General features: G+C 41.6%; 1 protein-coding gene across 3 annotated transcripts in view; it reads right to left on the bottom strand.

The window, feature by feature from the left end:
• The window catches only part of LOC127529131 (uncharacterized), a 168,683-nt gene that overhangs the window by 83,978 nt on the left and 65,307 nt on the right, over window positions 1-19,398 (bottom strand). For all 3 annotated transcript variants that reach the window (XM_051931714.1, XM_051931715.1, XM_051931716.1), the window contains exons 7-11: window positions 14,991-15,062; window positions 14,696-14,767; window positions 12,267-12,395; window positions 9,658-9,783; window positions 9,437-9,580 (exon numbers count right to left, since the gene is read on the bottom strand). In XM_051931714.1, the coding sequence (XP_051787674.1) occupies window positions 9,437-9,580; window positions 9,658-9,783; window positions 12,267-12,395; window positions 14,696-14,767; window positions 14,991-15,062 (543 nt within the window). The remainder of the gene's footprint in view (window positions 1-9,436; window positions 9,581-9,657; window positions 9,784-12,266; window positions 12,396-14,695; window positions 14,768-14,990; window positions 15,063-19,398) is intronic.

Here is a 19,398-nt window from a genome sequence, read left to right as displayed (position 1 = left end):
TATCTGCCACAGCCAGGTGTTACATAGGTGACCCCTTGGTCTGGTGAAGCCATTCGGGTCCCCAACAATGAGGATCTTATGAGCTGGATCACCCTCTGGGAAACGCACCACATGGCCGTAGTGCCGTAACTGACGCTCCTTCACAATGCAGGTAATGTGCATCATTCGGGACTCCATGAGCAAATGCTCATTCGTCACAAAGTCAAACCAACGGTACCCAAGGATTTTCCAGAGAGACACAGTACCAAAGGAGTCCAGTCTTCGTCTCGGGTCACTGGATAGCGTCCATGTCTCGCAACCATATAGCAAGAGAAGAAGCACCAGGACTCTAAAGACTTGGACCTTCATCCTTTTGCATAGATATTGGGAGCGCCACAAACCCCTTTCCAGCAACCTCATGACCCCCCAAGCTCTCCCAATCTGTCTACTGACTTCATAGGAAAAATCAACAGAGACATGAATGTCACTGCCAAGGTAAGTAAACCTCTCAACAAGGTCAACACTCTCCCCGCAAACAGACACACTGCTGATGGCTATGCCCAAGAGGTCATTAAAGGCCTGGATGTTGGTTTCTATCCAGGACACTCGCAAGCCCAGACACTCAAGACTCCTCGCTCAGTCTTTCGAGCGCCCCGATCAGAGCCTCCATTGACTCCATGAAGATCACAGCATCGTCAGCAAAGTCAAGATCCATGAACCTTTCTTCACCAACAGATGCCCCACAGCCGCTGGACCCCACAACCTTGCCCAACACCCAGTCCATACAAGCATTGAACAGAGTAGGAGCAAGAACACACCCCTGACAAACCCCAGAATCAATTGGGAAAAACGCAGAGGTCCTGCCTCCACTTTGCAGAGCACTCACAGTACCAGTGTACAGGCTGGCCATGATATCCAGCAACCTTGAGGGAATCCTGTGAATCCTCAGGATGTCCCACAGGCCAGCTCGATCAACTGAGTCGAACGCATTGCGAAAATCAACAAAGGCTGCAAAGAAACTCTGCCGATATTCGCGTTTGTGCTCCATGAGAACCCTCAGTGCCAGGATGTGGTCGATGGTAGACTTTGTAGGCATAACACCAGACTGTTCCAGTCACTGGTAGGTGAGCAAGTGATCACGGATCCTATTAAGGACGGCCCTAGCAAGGACCTTACCCGGCACAGAGAGCAGAGTTATCCTCCTGTAGTTGCTGCAATCCAGGCGATTACCCTTCCCTTTCCAGACAGGGACGACAAGTCCCGTTTTCCAGTCAGTTGGGATGATGCCAGTCTCCCAAATGGAAGCAAAGATTGCTTGCAATGCCAGGAGGACAGCCTTACCACCAGCCTGGAGAAGTTCACCCCAGATATCACAGACCCCTGCAGCCTCCCCCCCCTCAGCTGGTTCGCCACGTGTGCAATCTCAGTGAGATTGAGTGGTTCACAGATAATTGGAAGATCAGCCCCAAGAACCGTGGACCCAGAGATATCTAACATCCTAGCAGGAAGATCAGCTTTGAACAACTGCTCAAAGTAGCCAGCCCAGCGGGTCACAACTACAGTGTCATCCGTAAGGACCGTTCAATCCGCTGCCCTGACTGCGACTCTCTGAGGAACAGATTCAGATGTGCATAATGCTTCAATTCCTCTGTAAGCAGGACTTGGGTCCCTAGACCACAGATGGTGTGTCACTTGCTCGCAGATTCTTCTAACAAACGCCTCTTTATCTGCCCTCAGAGCCGTCCCTCTCAGTTCCTGGTACAGACCAGAGTTACCATTGAGCCGTGCGCTGCGACTCCTTTCAATGATATCCAGGATGCCCTGCGAGATGAAACACCTCCTTCTGGGAACACCGGTAACACCAGCACAACCCTCAGCAACCTTCAAGGTCTTGTCATGGAAGGTCTCAAACATCACATTAGGACTGGCAGTCATACCCAAATCTTGGTGTCTGGCCAAGTCCAGGCTTATTTTCCTAGTAGGTGGTGACCTACTGGACCTAAGCTGGATCCTAAGAGTAGCAACAACAAGTCTGTGATCAGAATTCACAAACTGGGCACTTCTGTAGACCCTGCAGTTTTGCAAGAGCCTCCAGCGTCTGCCCACGAGGATGTGATCGATCTCCTTCACCGCACCACCAGTACTGGAGTACCAAGTCCAACAGTGCGGTTCAGGGCGCTGGAACCAGGATCCAGCGATTCGCAGCCCCTGACCTTTTGCAAAGTCAAGGAACATGGAGCCACTTTCACCATGGTCACCAGACCCATGGGGACTGAGACAATCCTCATAGCCAGCCTTGTCAGTGCCAGTGGCTGCATTGAAGTCACCCATGACCACAGGAGTGTCACCTCGTGGGCACCCATTAACCACCGAGCAAAGCTGCAAATAAAATGTCTCCCTTACCGAGACATCACTCACCGCGGTCAGGGCATACACTGAGACAACAGACAAGGCACCTAGAGAGTGCTGTAATCTGAGTCTCATAATACGGTCATTGAAAGGAGTGACATCGGACACCATCAGAAGAAGCCAATCTGCTACAGCAACAGCGACTCCTGAAGTATGACAGCCATCAGACTGACCAGACCAATAAAAGGTGTATCCACCTACAGAGATCTGGCCAGTCCCTGGTCTGCGCACCTTAGAGAGTGCCGCCACTGAAATGCAGAGTTTACGCAGCTCCCCCAATAGCAGATGAAGATGATCATCTTGCCAGAGAGACAAAACGTTCCATGCGCCCACCCAAATTGGGACCAGAGTGCTGCCGTGTAGTGTGAAAGCACCTCAGCACCACACCAGTTCCGATCCTCAATAGATCCCTTATTGATTATATTTTAATTTTACATATTCTTGCTTAGATAATTTCATATGCCTCGTTGGACTCATCTGTGCTATTGGACCACAAATGTATCCAGTGACAATTACTCCTGATCTCACCATTTAATATCTCTCACATTCTGAGGTGGAAATTTAGTACTTCCCTCTTAATAAATAAACTATATTGTTAACAACTTGTTCTCAAATTAGATGAAGGTTTCTGACATTTAACATTGACTCTGTAGGTAAAGCTGGTATTTGGGAGGCAACTGACAGCTTTGTTTGAGACTTTCCTATCTCTTTTTCACATTTTCATGCTCTAATCCAAAAAATAAAGGAGGTCAATTCTTTGCTCTAATCCCCAGAAAGGGAACAACCTCTTTTGGTCAATAAAGATAATGAACATTTAATCGCCAACACTAGAACTGAGCTCAGTGGCATTTTGATACAAAGAACGGAGTTCCAGATTCACTGTACTTAAGACTAGTTATTATGTTTAAAGGGCCAGGCTTAGGAGGCTGCATGCTTTCACAATTAAGTAGAACACCTCTTTAACCTACATATAATCTATCCATACTGAATCAGGCACTATTTCAAATGATCACCGGGGGCCTTGTGAATAACTCTGTGTGTAGAATTCATGGGGTACAGGCAAAAGTCGAAATATGTGTACACACAAAAAATTTAGATGCAGAAAACCATGCGTCAGTCAATTTCTAAGCACTTCCACTACATAAATCCTGGTCACTATAAAATGTAATGCTCGTGCATGTGCCTACTGCCCCACCCCGTCTCCCTCCAGAATTATGCCTCTTTGAATATGTAAATCAACATAAATATTCCCTTTTAACACAGCGTTCTGTGAAAAGACAATGGCAAAAGCACAGGTTGAGAAAAGAAGAATTTCAGCAAATGCCAAGTGGAGGCAATGAAAAACGTACTATTTGATGGTTTAAGCAGCTGTATAAACAACAAAAGGAAGTTGATTGAAGGTTCAAGTTCGATAAGTCACACAGTGTTCGAAATAAAAAAAAAAAAAACAGGTGGTCAGATATCAAAGTCGCCATCATAACTAATGTAGCATGTTAAATGATTTGTATTCTATGTGTTCTTCTATGTACTCTATGTGGGTGAATCACAACATGCTTCTTAAATGGACACAGAATACATTACATTCATGATATTACATTACTCTGAACAAATTAAATACTAAGATGTATACTTGATATCATTTTCATGATGATAGGATTTAAAGCATGAAATAATTTATTGCAGCAGTTCTGTCTCGTTCAAATGTACTAACCTCCAATTCCTGTCCTTTCTTTTCGAATCACCACACAATACGTTCTTTAATAAATGTCAACCCATCTTTAAGCGTAGAACGCTGATTCTTCAAAACTTTTAAGGAACATTGAAATAGCTTCATAGTACATGTTTAATTATTCCATCCATCTATCTATCCAGGGTCACACCAGTCCAAGCAAGTATACAGTGCAAGGCGGGAACAATCCCTGAATGGGGCACCACCCACCGTATCCACACGTTAATTATTAACAGTATATATTATTTAAATGAAGTTAAAAATGTATCTGTACAATATAAAATACATACTTTACTGCATTTCATCTTAAAAATGATTATCAAGAGCTCCAAGGAGATAGCGCTTGGAAATCTAAATCGACTTAGAAGATAGTTGTCATCATATGCAAATACACAGTCTCTTCTATTGAACCGAATTGAATTCCTTTATTGTTATTGGATGGTACAATGAGATTCAATATGGAAATCCACCATAAATTTATTTTCCTATAAAATGATAAAATAATAATAAAAATAATAATAATACAATAAAAAACAATGAAAAATATACAATATGAAAGCATATGTGACTCAGGTTGTGCAAAATTAAAACTGTAATGCAAGTTTACAGTGAGCTATTTATTATCTTACTTATAAGTTCAAACAGTTCTACCAGGAGTGCTTAATAAATTGACTGAGTGCGTTTAGAACTCTTGGGATGAAACTGTTTCTTAACCGTGAGGTCCCTTCAGGAAAGTCTCTGAAGCGTTTGCTGAATGGGAGAAGTTGAAATAGACTGTGCGAATGGCAAAGGCCTGGTGTGCTAGAAACTGTATTCCAATAATTCTCTCTGCTCTTGAAACAATCTGCTGTAGAGCTTTCCGATCAGCTGCTGTAGAGCCACTCACATACAGTGGGTTAAAATACTCTGAGTGCTGCACTGAGAGTAACAACACTAAAGCAGCTATGGTATTTGGAATAGTTTGGCCATTCCTTGCATCATTATATTGTTACAGGTTCTTTACAACCAGATGCCTTAAACTAAAAAACGATATGCGGTTAATTTCAGTGTATTTGATAAAGCCACATCAGGGATGTGAATCTAAAAAATAAAGGGAAACCACACATGAACAGTGGCACTGCTTTGACACTGGGTGCCGCCAGTTTGCAAAACTGAGCCGAAAACGTGCATATGTAATGGTTTGACCTGGTGTGAGAATGTGCGTGGCTTTACACCAAGTTTAGTTTTTATACACCATGATGTGAGCATGGAAACTGGCGTATGCAACATTTTTGTGCGTACACACCATTTATACATGAGGCCCCAGATAATCAATAATAGATTTTTAGACATTTTACTGACACCTCTAGACATCCCTCCATTCAATATCAATTGCTCCTCAATAACCATCCACTTCCCTGTTTCACTGATTAAGAGTATCCTCTTTTAGATGCTACTGTTTTTCTGGATGAACATAAACAACCACTGGACTCCATGATTGCTGAAAAGACCCTAGGATTGGAAGGGTTTCTGGCCAAGCTAACACACTAATTTTTGAAACAATTCTTCATCCCCACTCTTTAATATCACCAATGAACACACCCCTTCTGGCTATTTAAAACCTAGAATAAACAATGAAATTATTACTTTACTTTTAAAGCAAACTAAAGGCTCTACCATGTTAGAGTTACAAGCCCTTGTTCTCTTATTAACAAAGGCAGAAATCTGTTTGGTAAAGTTCTCACCTATGACTTAAAGAAGTCCAATAGTATATTAATCCATCCTGATCAGTCCAACTTCTAACATTCATGGTTAGCTTCTAATAACATACATGGACTTGTGCATACCACTGATTCAATTTCTCCCCTTTCAAGTACCACTGCTCCTCTTTCCTTTGATAATGAGGAGGTTTTTGACTGCAAAAACTGGGCTTTCTTATGTCAAACCATGGCTACAATGGGCTTTGGTCTGGATTTTGAAAATTTAATTAAGATGCTATACACTTCCCCTTCTGCAGACTTTCTATCATATTCTAATATCTTACACTCCTTTTTCATTAATGGACGAAACAGGCATTACTGTCCTGTTTCTCCTCTACTCTTAAATGTATCTCTTGAACCATTTGCCATTATTACATGTAAATTCCAGCTTCCGATCCCACTGCATTTTTTAAGTTCCAGTCTTACATTTTTATATGTAGATGTCCTTCTTTATTTAGTAATTCTTATTGTGTCTTTGTTGGTTAAAATATGTATTTATTAACTTATTAATTGTGCTTCAGTAAATAAACAAAATTCAACCTCTGTGCAAAGTTCTATCTATGGATCCTCAAGAATACTGGCAAAGACAGCCTGTCTGGCTTTAACCACCACATTTCTACAGTATTGGGAAAATGCAGAGACGCCTGGGCCACTAGGAGAAACCCCTTTTTGATCATAAGGCCAAAAGGGTTGGAGTTGTGAGGTAGAGAGAGAGAGAGAAAATGAAGAGTTGGGTGGCAAGAGACACAGAGAGAGAATGAGAGAACTGGAGAGAGTAGAGACTGCTATAGAGGATATTAATAGTGCTTAACGAATCTGGTTGAGTAATTTGGGTTGACACTCAAACAGTCAGGTAGGAACACAAAACCCTTATAATTAAGCCCCAAAAGGCACCAGGATTATTGTTTAGCTCATTTATCTTTGATACATTCTTTTTATTTGCTTCGTTCAGCCCTCACACTTTTGCTAGAAAAAAAAACATATTTTATTGCACATCTGTGGCCAACAGTACTTTGCTCCGTTATGGAGTGGGACTGCTGAAGAATGCTTCCTAAAGTTCAAAAATCATGTGTTGATGCATCACAGTGAGATCTTAGATCATTTAATTAGGTTGAGAACAATCAGAACTGTAAAGGCCAGTTTATACTTCATGCTCAGAATGCGTACACTCATGCTTCATGGCTGCCATGAGTTCCCAGCATTCATTTGAAGCATCCTCTGAGCATGTCCTCAGAAATTAAAGCAACACGTGCGCAAGTTGCAGTACCAGCAAAAAATTGAGGGGTGCAGTGTGTTCAAGCTGGAACGCAACATCAGAGTCTTTATTTGCTATCAGTATGTAACAGCAAGCTGCTTTGCAGATCCTACAGGATCAATGTATTTGCTTTGTTATTTGATGAATGGTTCTATGTGGTGAAGCAAAATGCTGACATACAAATTTATTTGTGGTGCTGTTCTTTTCAAGCGTCACATATTCCCCATCATAATAGGGGTCTCATGCACTATATATTTTTTTTGCACCTTCATAGCAGCATCAGGATGTAGAGAAGCGTATTTGAGCCAAAGAGAAAAAAAAAATTAGGGACACAGTGAAAAGGTCTGTTTTGTGGTTAAGTGGAAATTTCAGTTTTAATCTTGAAATTTCCACTTTAATCTCATAGTTTATTTTGTCATTAAAGTAGACCATTGTAAATGTCATGTTAAAACTGACCCATCTGTTAATTGCTACGTGCTTCTGGGGCTTCCTCCTGTACTGACAGCAGTGACAGACAGCAATTGCCACACAGAACACATCAAATTTATCATATACCAGCTCTCTGAACAATTAGAATCCTTAGATTTATACTTGATATCACTTTCATGATGAAATGCATTAAAGTATGTATATTACATTTTACAGATAAATCGTTAACTTCATTTAAATAATTAACTGCTGTTAATAATTACACATGTCACGGTGGTACAGTGGGGGAGCAGTAGTGCTGCTGCCTCGCAGTAGGGAGTCACGTCCCTTGTGTTCACTCCCTGGAGTTTGAATGTTTTCCTGCTGGGTTTCCACATTGTGCTCCGGTTTCCTTCCAAGGACATGCAGGTTTCCAAGGATCGTTTCTGCCTTGCGTCCGATGCTTCCTGGAATGGGTGCATCGCAGGATTAATGGATGTAATCATTAAACACCCATCCTTTTCAGAAATATTGTGGAGAGGTATCCTGGGAACTTAATGGATGTTTCAGACAACTCACAACAGATCAGATATAAACTCTCCCTCTCTTTCTTTCGATAAGCCCAGAAGTTCAAACCTGACAACTTGAAAAAAGTAAGGATGTATGTCTTTCAAAGATCACTGTTTTGGCCAGGAGTTTGTTACCATACATGGGTTATGTGTGCTAAAATGACACAAAATGGCCCATACGATCCACACTGCCAGAAACTATGTATTCCCTATGACAGTGATCTATAGATCTATAATACCATATATGTTACTGTGCTGATAAAGAAACCATTTAATAGCTCATAGCCATTGTCTATCTCTTTACAACTAAGTTTATATCTTTACATTAATATACAACCAGTTTAACACGTTAAAATATGCATATATTGTTACAGTAAAAATAATTTTCTTTAGCCACACTTAAAACATGACATAGCTTGCATCATATGAAAAGTTATATACTTTTATACATTCTATTGGATGATTTATTACATGTTAGCTGTCTTTTTTATCAATGTCTATATAAGCTTAGGAAAACTTTGCCTAGTCAGTGTCTAAAGTAGAACAGGGAATTCATTTGCTGCTCTACAATAGATCTGCTGAATTAAAATGTATATATACGTATATATATTCATGGCATTCGTAGTCTGAATCACAATCTGATTGTATGGGTGGTTACCTACCAGGTAACGCTTGTGGTTGGTCAGCAAGTCGGCTAACATCTGCCACGGTGCCCTCTTTCAGTTGCGAGAAGCAGATCATAGAATGGTTGAAAAATAGTTTGCTGTCAAATAATGCAAAGAGTACGCGACACGTGTTTCGCCCTAATTCTGGGCTCATCAGGTGTACACACTCACTGCACTCCCTCTCAGGAGTAACCACCCATACAATCAGATTGTGATTCAGACTATGAATGCCGTGAATGTAATTACCCAGATCTACATGCTGTCAAATGAACGAACCACACGCCATGGCGCAACGTTAGGGGCTTTGCCTCTAGCGCTGACGTCCGAGGTTCGATTCCCGAGAGGGAGTGCAGTGAGTGTGTACGCCTGATGAGCCCAGAATTAGGGTGAAACACGTGTCGCGTACTCTTTGCATTATTTGACAGTAAACTATTTTTCAACGTATATATATATATATATATATATATATATATATATACACACACACACACACAAACTGAATCTTTTGCAGAGTGACTCTGGAATATTAATTTAAAAGAGATCAATGATACCATTGTAACTCACATGCAAACAGTAAATTATCCAAGTATAAACAGTATCATTGTATTAAACCAACAGTTCAGTTTAAAAAATTAAGATTATTTTAGTTCCAAGTCAAATGCCCCATTTAACATAATGCTTACCATAAACAAGAAAACTGTATTTCTTCTTATACTTGAAGCCTCCTAACTTGTATGAGGCACTGCATTTGTACAGACCACTTTTGTCAGCAAGAAACTGGTTAAAAACAAGCTTTCCGGAAGGCAGAATGCTTACCAAGTCTGAAACTATGAAAACAAAAAAAAAAATTTTCTATAATACTCTTGACTAAAATGGACTAAAACAGTTAAACAAAAGGACCCACCTTGCACATCTTTTCCATTAGATTGAGTCCACTGGAACAAACTACGTTCAAGTGGGGCATCCTTTGTCTGTTCAGTGCCACAAACAAGAGTGTGCCCTTTGCTGTGAATATTAACATATACAGCAACTGGAACAAAAAAAAAAAAAAAAAACAGACAATGGCATATTATATACTGTACATATGAGGTTGGAATTAATAGGTAATTAAAAAAACTCCACAGTGGGTTAATAAAGAGTTAAAAACAAGGCTGCAAAGGAAAAAAACAGCTTTATAAGGCATATAAGACTAATAACTTCAAAGCGAATTTTAGGGCGTATGAGAACATGAGGGCAATCATAAAGGATATTAAGGAGGCTATGACAGTTGGAGAGGAATATAGCAGATAAATCGAAAGATAACCCTAAGAGATTATTTCACTATTTTAGTAGTAAATGAACAGTCAAGGAGTTGGTGAGGTGCATCAGAAATAGAAAAGGGGAATTAAAAGATACAGACAGTGAAATAGCAGATGCTCTGAACTTCCATTTTTCTGAGGTATTCATAAGTGAGGAAGTGGATAAACTTATGAAGGGAATTAGTACAGTGGATTAAGACTGTCATTTTAAAATGAGTTCATAAAGAACACAGGGACACAGCTGGAAAATTGTTAAGGGTAAAATTCGCTCCAACATGGGAAGTTTTCTTTACACAGAGAACCATAGACACTTGGAATAAGCTATCAGGTAGTGTGACAGACAGTAAGACTTTGGGGACTTTCAAAACTACAGCTGATGCTTTTTAGAAGAACTAAGTGGATAGGACTGGTGAGCTTTGTTGGCCTGAAAGACCTGTTCTTGTCTAGATGTTCTAGTTCTAATGTTTTAAACCCCAAGTCCTATAATTTTGAAATTTGACATGGAGGTTTGTTTTTGTGTCTAGGTGAGAAATAAGCACAGAATTTGCAAAACTCCTATCCTAAGGGGTTGAATCTAAGCGTCCTATATGTGGCCGAAAATAAAAATACTAAGACTTAAAAAAAAAAAAAAAAAAAGTGGATTTGATAGGGGACTTGAAAGCACAAGAGTTTTTTAAGAACTATTATTCAAACAGATTGCAATGACTATCAATAAAGCAGAAGTTCATTCTCTAAAAGAAGCGGGAATGGATTTGAGAGATGATTGTTTTTCTCATTGTCAGCTTTATGTGTCATTCTCCACAGTGAGCTCACCTCGCTCCCTATTCATTCTGAAACCTGGGGGTGCTACAGAGAAGTATTGTAGTTCCTTGCTCAACATATGCAATCCTTTTGTGTGATTTTTCATATACAGAGCAGACTTGGTACATAATCAAAAACTGAAATAAAACTGTGTCCATATTTTTATATCAGCCGTTTTAGTAAAAGAGAAGCCTGGGTATTAGCTAGTGTGTGTGTGTATATTATATATATAGTATATATATATATATATATATATATATATATATATATATATATATATAATATATATATATGGAAGTGAAGCGTCTGTGATATGGTTTGCATATTTGTAGTTGGAGATCCACATAGGGAGAGAATGAATCACGTACCATAAAGTAGTTTTTATTCCCGAGCTTTCAGTTCCTACCAGGAGCCGTCATCAGAGGATAATGATTAAACATACAAAGACACTATCTTTTCCATCTTTTCACTTCTAACGGCTAACCAAAGACATTCATTAAACAATACCTACACCGGAAATGGCAGAGAACCCAGCAAACAGTCGACTCCAATCTGACCCCGCATCCCACCTGCACACACTTCCTTATCATCACGGAGTGTCAGAAGGTGCAGCACGCATCCTGTCCAAATCAGGCATCAGAACAGCACACAAACCTACGAACAATCTGCACACTGTCCTTTTTAATGCCAAAAAACAAGAAATCGACAGCAGAGACACGAAATGCAGTTTACAGCATTCCTTGCAATTCTTGCCCAGCGTTATACATAGGACAAACGTCAAAAAGAATCGCAAAATATATACAGGAGCATCAAAATGCCGTCAGAAGGAAGGACTCACGATCACTGATTTATACGCACACAAATTCAACCGGACATACATTTAACTGGGACAATGAACAAGTAAGATTTAAAGCCAGTACTAAAAGTGCCAGAGAGCTGGCTGAATCTTGGCTGTCAAACAAAAACGCCATTAACAGACATTTGGACATGAGCCCAGCATATGCAAACTTAAGAAGAAGAACATCCTCATAATAAATAAAACTTTACGACCAACACCTTCCAAACCCACCTCATTACCCCGCCCCACTCCCCCAACACAAATACACACTCACCTACCCATCCTCCCGCCTTATTTTTTGCTTTTGATTCTTGTATGTCTAATCATTATCCTCTGATGACAGCTTCTGGCAGGACCTGAAAGCTCAGGAATAAAAACTACTTTATGATACGTGATATATATGTATTTATATATAAATAACTGAAAGGTGTTACAATAATACCTTAGTATTGTGATGATCATGATAACATAATAGAATGACATTACTTTTTTCCATTAATCAAAATTTGCATTCACTACTAATAACAAAACCAGGATATTTGTCCTTAAAAGTAAGATATATAGTGAACACATTACCTGACCCATTTTCTCTGCCATAAACCACCTGGCTCGCCGCAGATGAAGTATGTGAAACAGGAAGTGCAACTTGATTGTTGAAGTTTTCAGTCCTGAGTAAATCTGTTTTTTTTTTTTCTCCCTCCCCTTCTATTAATAAAGGGAAACAAAAAAAATGTGGACACTATGATTCAGTTATAAACAGTGAAATAAAGAGAGAAGTGAGACCTAGGAAGCACAAAAGATATCAAAAATGAGACGATGTGTATTGTATAAAGTGAAAGAAATAAACCAAAAGTGTAAAGACTATTTTAATAAGTTCTTTAATGTGGGATATGAAAGAGAAGAAATCATGGAATTGAATAGTAACACAGGTAACAGAAAGAGAAAGTCGGGCTAGTTTTAATAAGAATGAAAAACAGAAGGCCAGCAGATCCTTAGAAGTCTCAGTTAAAATTACCCAAATTCTTGATTAGGCAGTAAAGTGAATATGAAGTCTGCGGTGGGTTGGCACCCTGCCCAGGATTGGTTCCTGCCTTGTGCTCTGTGTTGGCTGGGATTGGCTCCAGCAGACCCCCCGTGACCCTGTGTTCAGATTCAGCGGGTTTGGAAAATGGATGGATGGATGAATATGAAGATAACAAAAGATACCAGAAGAGTGACCATAAAGATTCTACTACTTATTTTAAACCAGAATGTGGGAATTATAAAGGGAGTGAAACAAATTATTGGAAAGAATAGTCAATTAATGCATGAAAGAAATTTTACAGATTGACAAACTCCAAACTAGATTCAGAAAAGGAAAATTAACTATGGCTACAATTTTCATTTTGATTCTACCTTTAAAGAAGTAACTGAAGGAAATGGGAAGATGTACTGTGGCAAAAGGTGGTTGTGAAATGGCAATAAATGCATGAGGATGGATGAAATGGAAGGCTGTAGGAGGGGTTGTAAAGAATCAAAGGTTGCCAGGAAAACTTCAGTGTAAATTGTGGAAGACAGCAATCTGACCAGTGTTGCTGTACGGCTATGAAACCTGGGCCATCAGAAAGAACTAGGAGTCACTACTCATCAGAACAGAAATGTGTATAGTGCTATGACTGTTGGGACTCTCTATAAAGTAAATAAATTCAGCTCTCAAAATAGTCAGCTGTAATATGGAGGAAATAGGCTGTGGTAGTTGGCTTGTTGTACGGAGCAGAGAGGATGACTCAATTGGAAAATCATGGTGTTTGTTGATTAAAGGAAGATAAATAAGGGGAAGGGCAGATTCTTGAGTGATGACACTGGTGGAAAGATACTTGAAGGTGCTGGGTCTGGTAGCAGAGGATGGCATGACCAGGAATAAAAGGAGATAAAAGTTGGCTTTCCAGATCATCTAACAGTTTGGAAGTGCTTTCTGTCCTGCCAAGAGTTGAAAAAAGGCAAACCAAGAGGATAATTCTGAAAACGTGGTCAGAAGATCAATTATAGGCCAATAAACAAGTCTTGCCAAAAGCCAGGAAAGAAAGCCTAATAAACATCTAATCCCAAAATGTGGACAGACATCAAAGTCAAGAAACAGTCATAAGTTTGTAACCAATTAATTTGAAACCTGACACACTTTAAATACCACAAAAATAGTCAAAGTTGAGCAGTGAATGTACGGAGTAGCCAGCTTAAACATCATTGCTCCTATGCTCAATATGATGTCTAGTTCCTTTTACCTAACAACCCATAGTAAAATAAAGGCAAATAATAATTAATGTATATCATGCCATAATGCACATCCATAACAAAACTGAAATATGTATATTTAGAAATGTGGAAAAAGTCTTAAAAGAATCAATGAGAAAGACTTACTGAAGGTAGAAAAATGACATCCATCCAATCCATAATATCCTAACTACAGGGTCCACGGGGGTCTGCTGGAGCAAATCCCAGCCAACACAGGGCACAAAGCAGGAAACAAACCCCGGCAGGGCGCCAGCCTACCACAGGGCACACACACACAAAGCACAATTTAGAATCGCCAATGCACCTAACCTGCATGTCTTTGGACTGTGGGAGGAAACCGGAGCGCCCAGAGGAAACCCATGCAGACACGGGGAGAACATGCAAACTCCATGCAGGGAGGACCTGGGAGCGAACCCGGGTCTCCTAACTGCGAGGCAGCAGCGCAACCCACTATGCCACCGTGCCGCCCTACAAAAATTACATACAAGCCAAAATTCAAAATAGTGTTTGGTAAAAGAAGAAGAGATAAGTTATTGTAATAGGAAAGGCAAAAAAAAAGTGAAGAACACAAAACCTTCTTTATTTCAAAATCACAACACTACTGGTTAAAGAAACCCTGACAGGGCCTGCTATTTCTAGGCTCTACAACACAAATAATATTGCCTAACTATCTATAATAAGTCAAATACTGTAAGTTCAGTAAAATCCATTTGGATAAGAATAATTTGTCTTACCTGCAGAAGGAGAGCTCAGAAAATACTGAAATACCTGATCAGCATCATTTTTAAATGCAATTCGAGCCCAACCTATGAAAATAAATTTGAACTGTGGAGTTTAAATTAAAACTGCATCATTACAAATGGTACAAAAAACAAAGCACAACTACAACAATAAACTTTTAATAGATGCAAAATAAGTACATGATTATTTTCAACTCTATGTAATACATACTGATCATTATTTACAAATTTCCAGGTTTTTTTTTTTTTTAACCTGGAAGAATCTTTCTCTTGAACTTAGTGCACTTACCTGGAGCAGTAGGCTTTTGAGAATCTGTAATTATTTCGTCAGAGTTAGTGTTAATTCCATTTTCTTTCTCTTCTACAAAAAAACATCAAGATTACATGAAGATCTTTACAGTATAATGAAATAAAGCTGTGATTAAATAATGATTTTTATTTCACCCTCAAAGGGCTTTAAATAATGTAGGGCTCAAAACATTTAGAAAACTGGCATTAATAAAAACAATGTGAAGAAACATTTAGAAATAGACAATATAAAACACCTGACAAGTTGACTTCCAAGAGTAATGACAGTACATGCTTTATCTTGAAAAGGCTTTTTAATATAATCAACATGACCTGAACTTCTATTGATCCAAATTATAAAGTCAGAAGTAACACTCATTTTCAAGTTTCTATTTATATAAGGGACAAAAATGGTATTTAAAACAGTATTTAAAATGGAAGTGTGTTTATGTACTTTATAAGGTAGCTAGATTTTATAATCTGTCTTTTATTGTTCTTACATAACTTAGGTGCAAATTTAAAAAACATACTGTATTTCCTGTTTGTGTTGAGAGAAAATGCATGTCCTGTCAGCAGCTGTTCATTTGTAAAACTCTATGGCTAAGCAGCATCCGGATTTGCATATTACAACTCCTTTTAACAATTCTAATACCTGCTCCATCAACTGTTTGTAGATATTACCAGTTACAGCTCCATCAACTGTTTGTAGATATTACCAGTTACAAAGACAGGAGCAGTCATAAGTATAAACTACATGGCATAAATAAGAACAGAAGTCAGGAGAGAGCGATATCCATCCAGTTAGTGGTTATTATTAAGCAATGGCTTAAAAAAACATTAAAAGATAATAAAAGCAAAAACTTCAACAGTAGATTCTACAAAACTATTTTGCAGTATCTCTGAATAACACACATGTTTTTGACATTCCCCTTTAAAAATACAAGGAACACAGTTTTCATTCTCTAAATAAACATAAAACAGGTAAAACATATGAATTCTAAACCTGCTTAATTAAGATAGGCATCCATTTAAAAATAGGTGTGTTTTTTTGGCATGAAAATTCTGGTGGGGCCACATGGACCTGGCAGAGAGAGACACAGAAGGAGTGGAGCCATCCTGAGAAGGCAGCTATAAAAGGTATTTGTGAGAAAGCGATATGATCAAGCACTTGAAGAGCTGCACAAAAGTTGCTCTTCTACTTAAATCCAATGGCCTGGATATGTTGCTGCTCGGGAGTTTCAGGAAGGATCCTGGCTTGAATAAGTCCATGGAGCTACAGAAAGTGACTGTGCAGACACTGGATCACTGGAGTATCATGGAAAGAGTTGTGGGAGATAGAAGAAGGGCATCTGCATTCAAGAGCCGTTGAAGAAAGAGATGGCCTTCAGTAAACATTGCATGAAGGAGCAAAGGAAAGAAACTGCATTTATCAATGTGTTAGGCTACCAGCGCCAATGTATAATTCCATAACAGAAACCTAAAAATAAAGTATCTATTTAGTTTTAATCCAGTTATTTGTCAGATATTTGATATAGTGTGACCTTATGGCACAGCAGCTAGTACTCAGGCCTTGATTCTTCAGAGAGTTGGGGATAAAAAAAAATGGGGATGGATGTTATCTACTTCACGGCACATGAAGGATTAAACACATTTTCTTAATTAAGAAGGATTAATGACACATTTTCAGTATTTCATGTTAAAATAGGTAATCATACAGTTAAGCAAACTCACTAATCAATCTCGAAATACACGGGACAACATGGAAACTCCATGCAGACCCTGGTGCTGTGAGACAATAATGATAGTTCTGCACTTTCACTATGCCTATTTGAAAAAATGTGCACTAAACCTGGACTTGGGACCATGTTTAATGTAGTGCATGGTAAAGACCTACCACACCTGACCGGCATCCTCCCCCACCATTGAAGCCAACTCACCACCAGGTGGTGATCAGTTGACAGCTCTCTTCACCCGAGTGTCCAAGACATGTGGCCGCAAGTCCGACGACACGACCACAAAGTCGATCATCGAACTGAGGCCTAGAGTGTCCTGGTGCCAAGTGCACATATGAAACACCCCTATGCTTGAACATGGTGTTTGTAATGGACAATCCGTGACGGGCACAAAAGTCCAATAACAAAACACCTCTCGGGTTCAGATCAGGGGGGCCATTCCTCCCAATCACGCCCTTCCAGGTCCCACTGTCATTGCCCACGTGAGCATTGAAGTATCCCAGCAGAACGAGGGAGTCCCCAGAAGGTATGCCCTCTAGCACCCCCCTCTAGGGACTCCAAAAAGGGTGGGTACTCTGAACTGCTGTTCGGTGCATACGCACAAACAACAGTTAGGACCCGTCCCCCCCACCCGAAGGCGAAGGGAGGCTACCCTCTCGTCCACCGGGGTAAACCCCAATGTACAGGCCCCAAGCCGGGGGGCAATAAGTATACCCACACCCGCTCGGCGCCCCCCACCGCGGGCAACTCCAGAGTGGTAGAGAGTCCAGCCCCTCTCAAGGAGATTGGTTCCAGAGTCCAAGCTGTGCGTCGAGGTGAGTCCGACTATATCTAGCCGGAACCTCTCAACTTCGCGCACTAGCTCAGGCTCCTTCCCTTCAGAGAGGTGACATTCCACGTCCAAGAGCCAGCTTCTGTAGTCGAGGATCGGACCGCCAAGGTCCCCGCCTTCGGCCACCCACCCAACTCACACTGCACCCGACCTCCTTGGCCCCTCCCATAGGTGGTGAGCCCATGGGAAGGGGGACCCACGTTGCCTCTTCGGGCTGTGCCCGGCCGAGTCCCATGGGTGCAGGCCCGGCCACCAGGCGCTCGCCATCGAGCCCCACCTCCAGGCCTGGCTCCAGAGTGGGGCCCGGTGACCCGCGTCCGGGCAAGGAAAATGCCGTCCAAAATTGTTTTTCATCATAGGAGGTTTATTTAACCGCTCTTTGTCTCATCCCTCACCTAAGACCAGTTTGCCTTGGGTGGCCCTACCAGGGGCATAAAGCCCCGGACAACAGAGCTCCTAGGATCATTGGGACACGCAAACCCCTCCACCACGATAAGGTGGCGGTTAAAGGAGTTGTGAGGGTCTGCTGGAACGTCTGGCAGAGCCCCCTGTCAGAAGTAGCTTCAACTCCCACCTTCGGCAGAACTTCGACCACATCCTGAGGAAGGTGGGGGACATTGAGTCCGAATGGGCCATGTTCCGTGCCTTTATTGTTGAGGCAGCTGACCGGAGGTGTGGCCATAAGGTGGTCGGTGCCTGTTGTGGCGGCAATCCCCAAACCCGTTGGTGGACACCGGCGGTGAAGGATGCCGTCAAGCTGAAGAAGGAGTCCTACAGGACCCCTTTTGTCCTGTGGGACCCTGGAGGCAGCTAATAGGTACTGGCAGGCCAAGCGGAATGCGGCTTTGGTGGTTGCTGAGGCAAAAATTCGGGCGTGGGAGGAGTTTGGGGAGGCCATGGAGAACGACTTTCGGACGGCTTCGAGGAGATTCTGGTCCACCATCCGGCGTCTCGGGAAGGGGAAACAGTGCAGTGTCAACACTGTATATGGTGGGGATGGTGCGCTGCTGACCTCGACTCGGGACGTTGTGGGTCGGTGGGGGGAGTACTTTGAAGACCTCCTCAATCCCATTAACATGCCTTCCAATGAGGAAGCAGAGCCTGGGGACTCAGAGGTGGGCTCCCCCATCTCTGGGACTGAGGTCACTGAGGTGGTCAAAAAACTCCTTGGTGGCAGGGCCCCGGGGGTGGATGAGATTTGCCGGAGTTCCTCAAGGCTCTGGATGTTGTAGGGCTGTCTTGGTTGACACGCCTCTGCAACATCGCATGGATGTCAGGGACAGTGCCTCTGGATTGGCAGACCGGGGTGGTGGTCCCCCTCTTTAAGAACGGGGATCGGAGGGTGTGTTCCAACTACAGAGGGATCACACTCCTCAGCCTCCCTGGAAAAGTCTATTCAGGGGTCCTGGAGAGGAGGGTCCGTCGGATAGTCGAGCCTCAGATTCAGGAGGAACAGTGTGGTTTTCGTCCTGGTCGCAGAACAGTGGACCAGCTCTATACCCTTAGCAGGGTCCTGGAGGGTGCATGGGAGTTTGCCCAACCAGTCTACATGTGTTTTGTGGACTTGGAAAAGGCATTCGACCGTGTCCCTCTGGGAATCCTGTGGGGGGGGGGGCTACGGGAGTATGGAGTACCGGACCCCCTGATAAGGGCTTTTTCGGTCCCTGTACGATCGGTGCCAGAGCTTGGTCCGCATTGCCGGCAGTAAGTCGAACCCGTTTCCAGTGAGAGTTGGACTCCGCCAGGGCTGCCCTTTGTCACCGATTCTGTTCATAACTTTTATGGACAGAATTTCTAGGCGCAGCCAGGGCGCTGAGGGGGTCCGGTTTGGTGGGCTCAGGATT

The sequence above is a fragment of the Erpetoichthys calabaricus genome, chromosome 9, assembly GCF_900747795.2.
Source record: "Erpetoichthys calabaricus chromosome 9, fErpCal1.3, whole genome shotgun sequence".
NCBI classification, from domain to species: Eukaryota; Metazoa; Chordata; class Cladistia; order Polypteriformes; family Polypteridae; genus Erpetoichthys; species Erpetoichthys calabaricus.
This window is presented reverse-complemented; position numbering and strand designations above follow the sequence as displayed.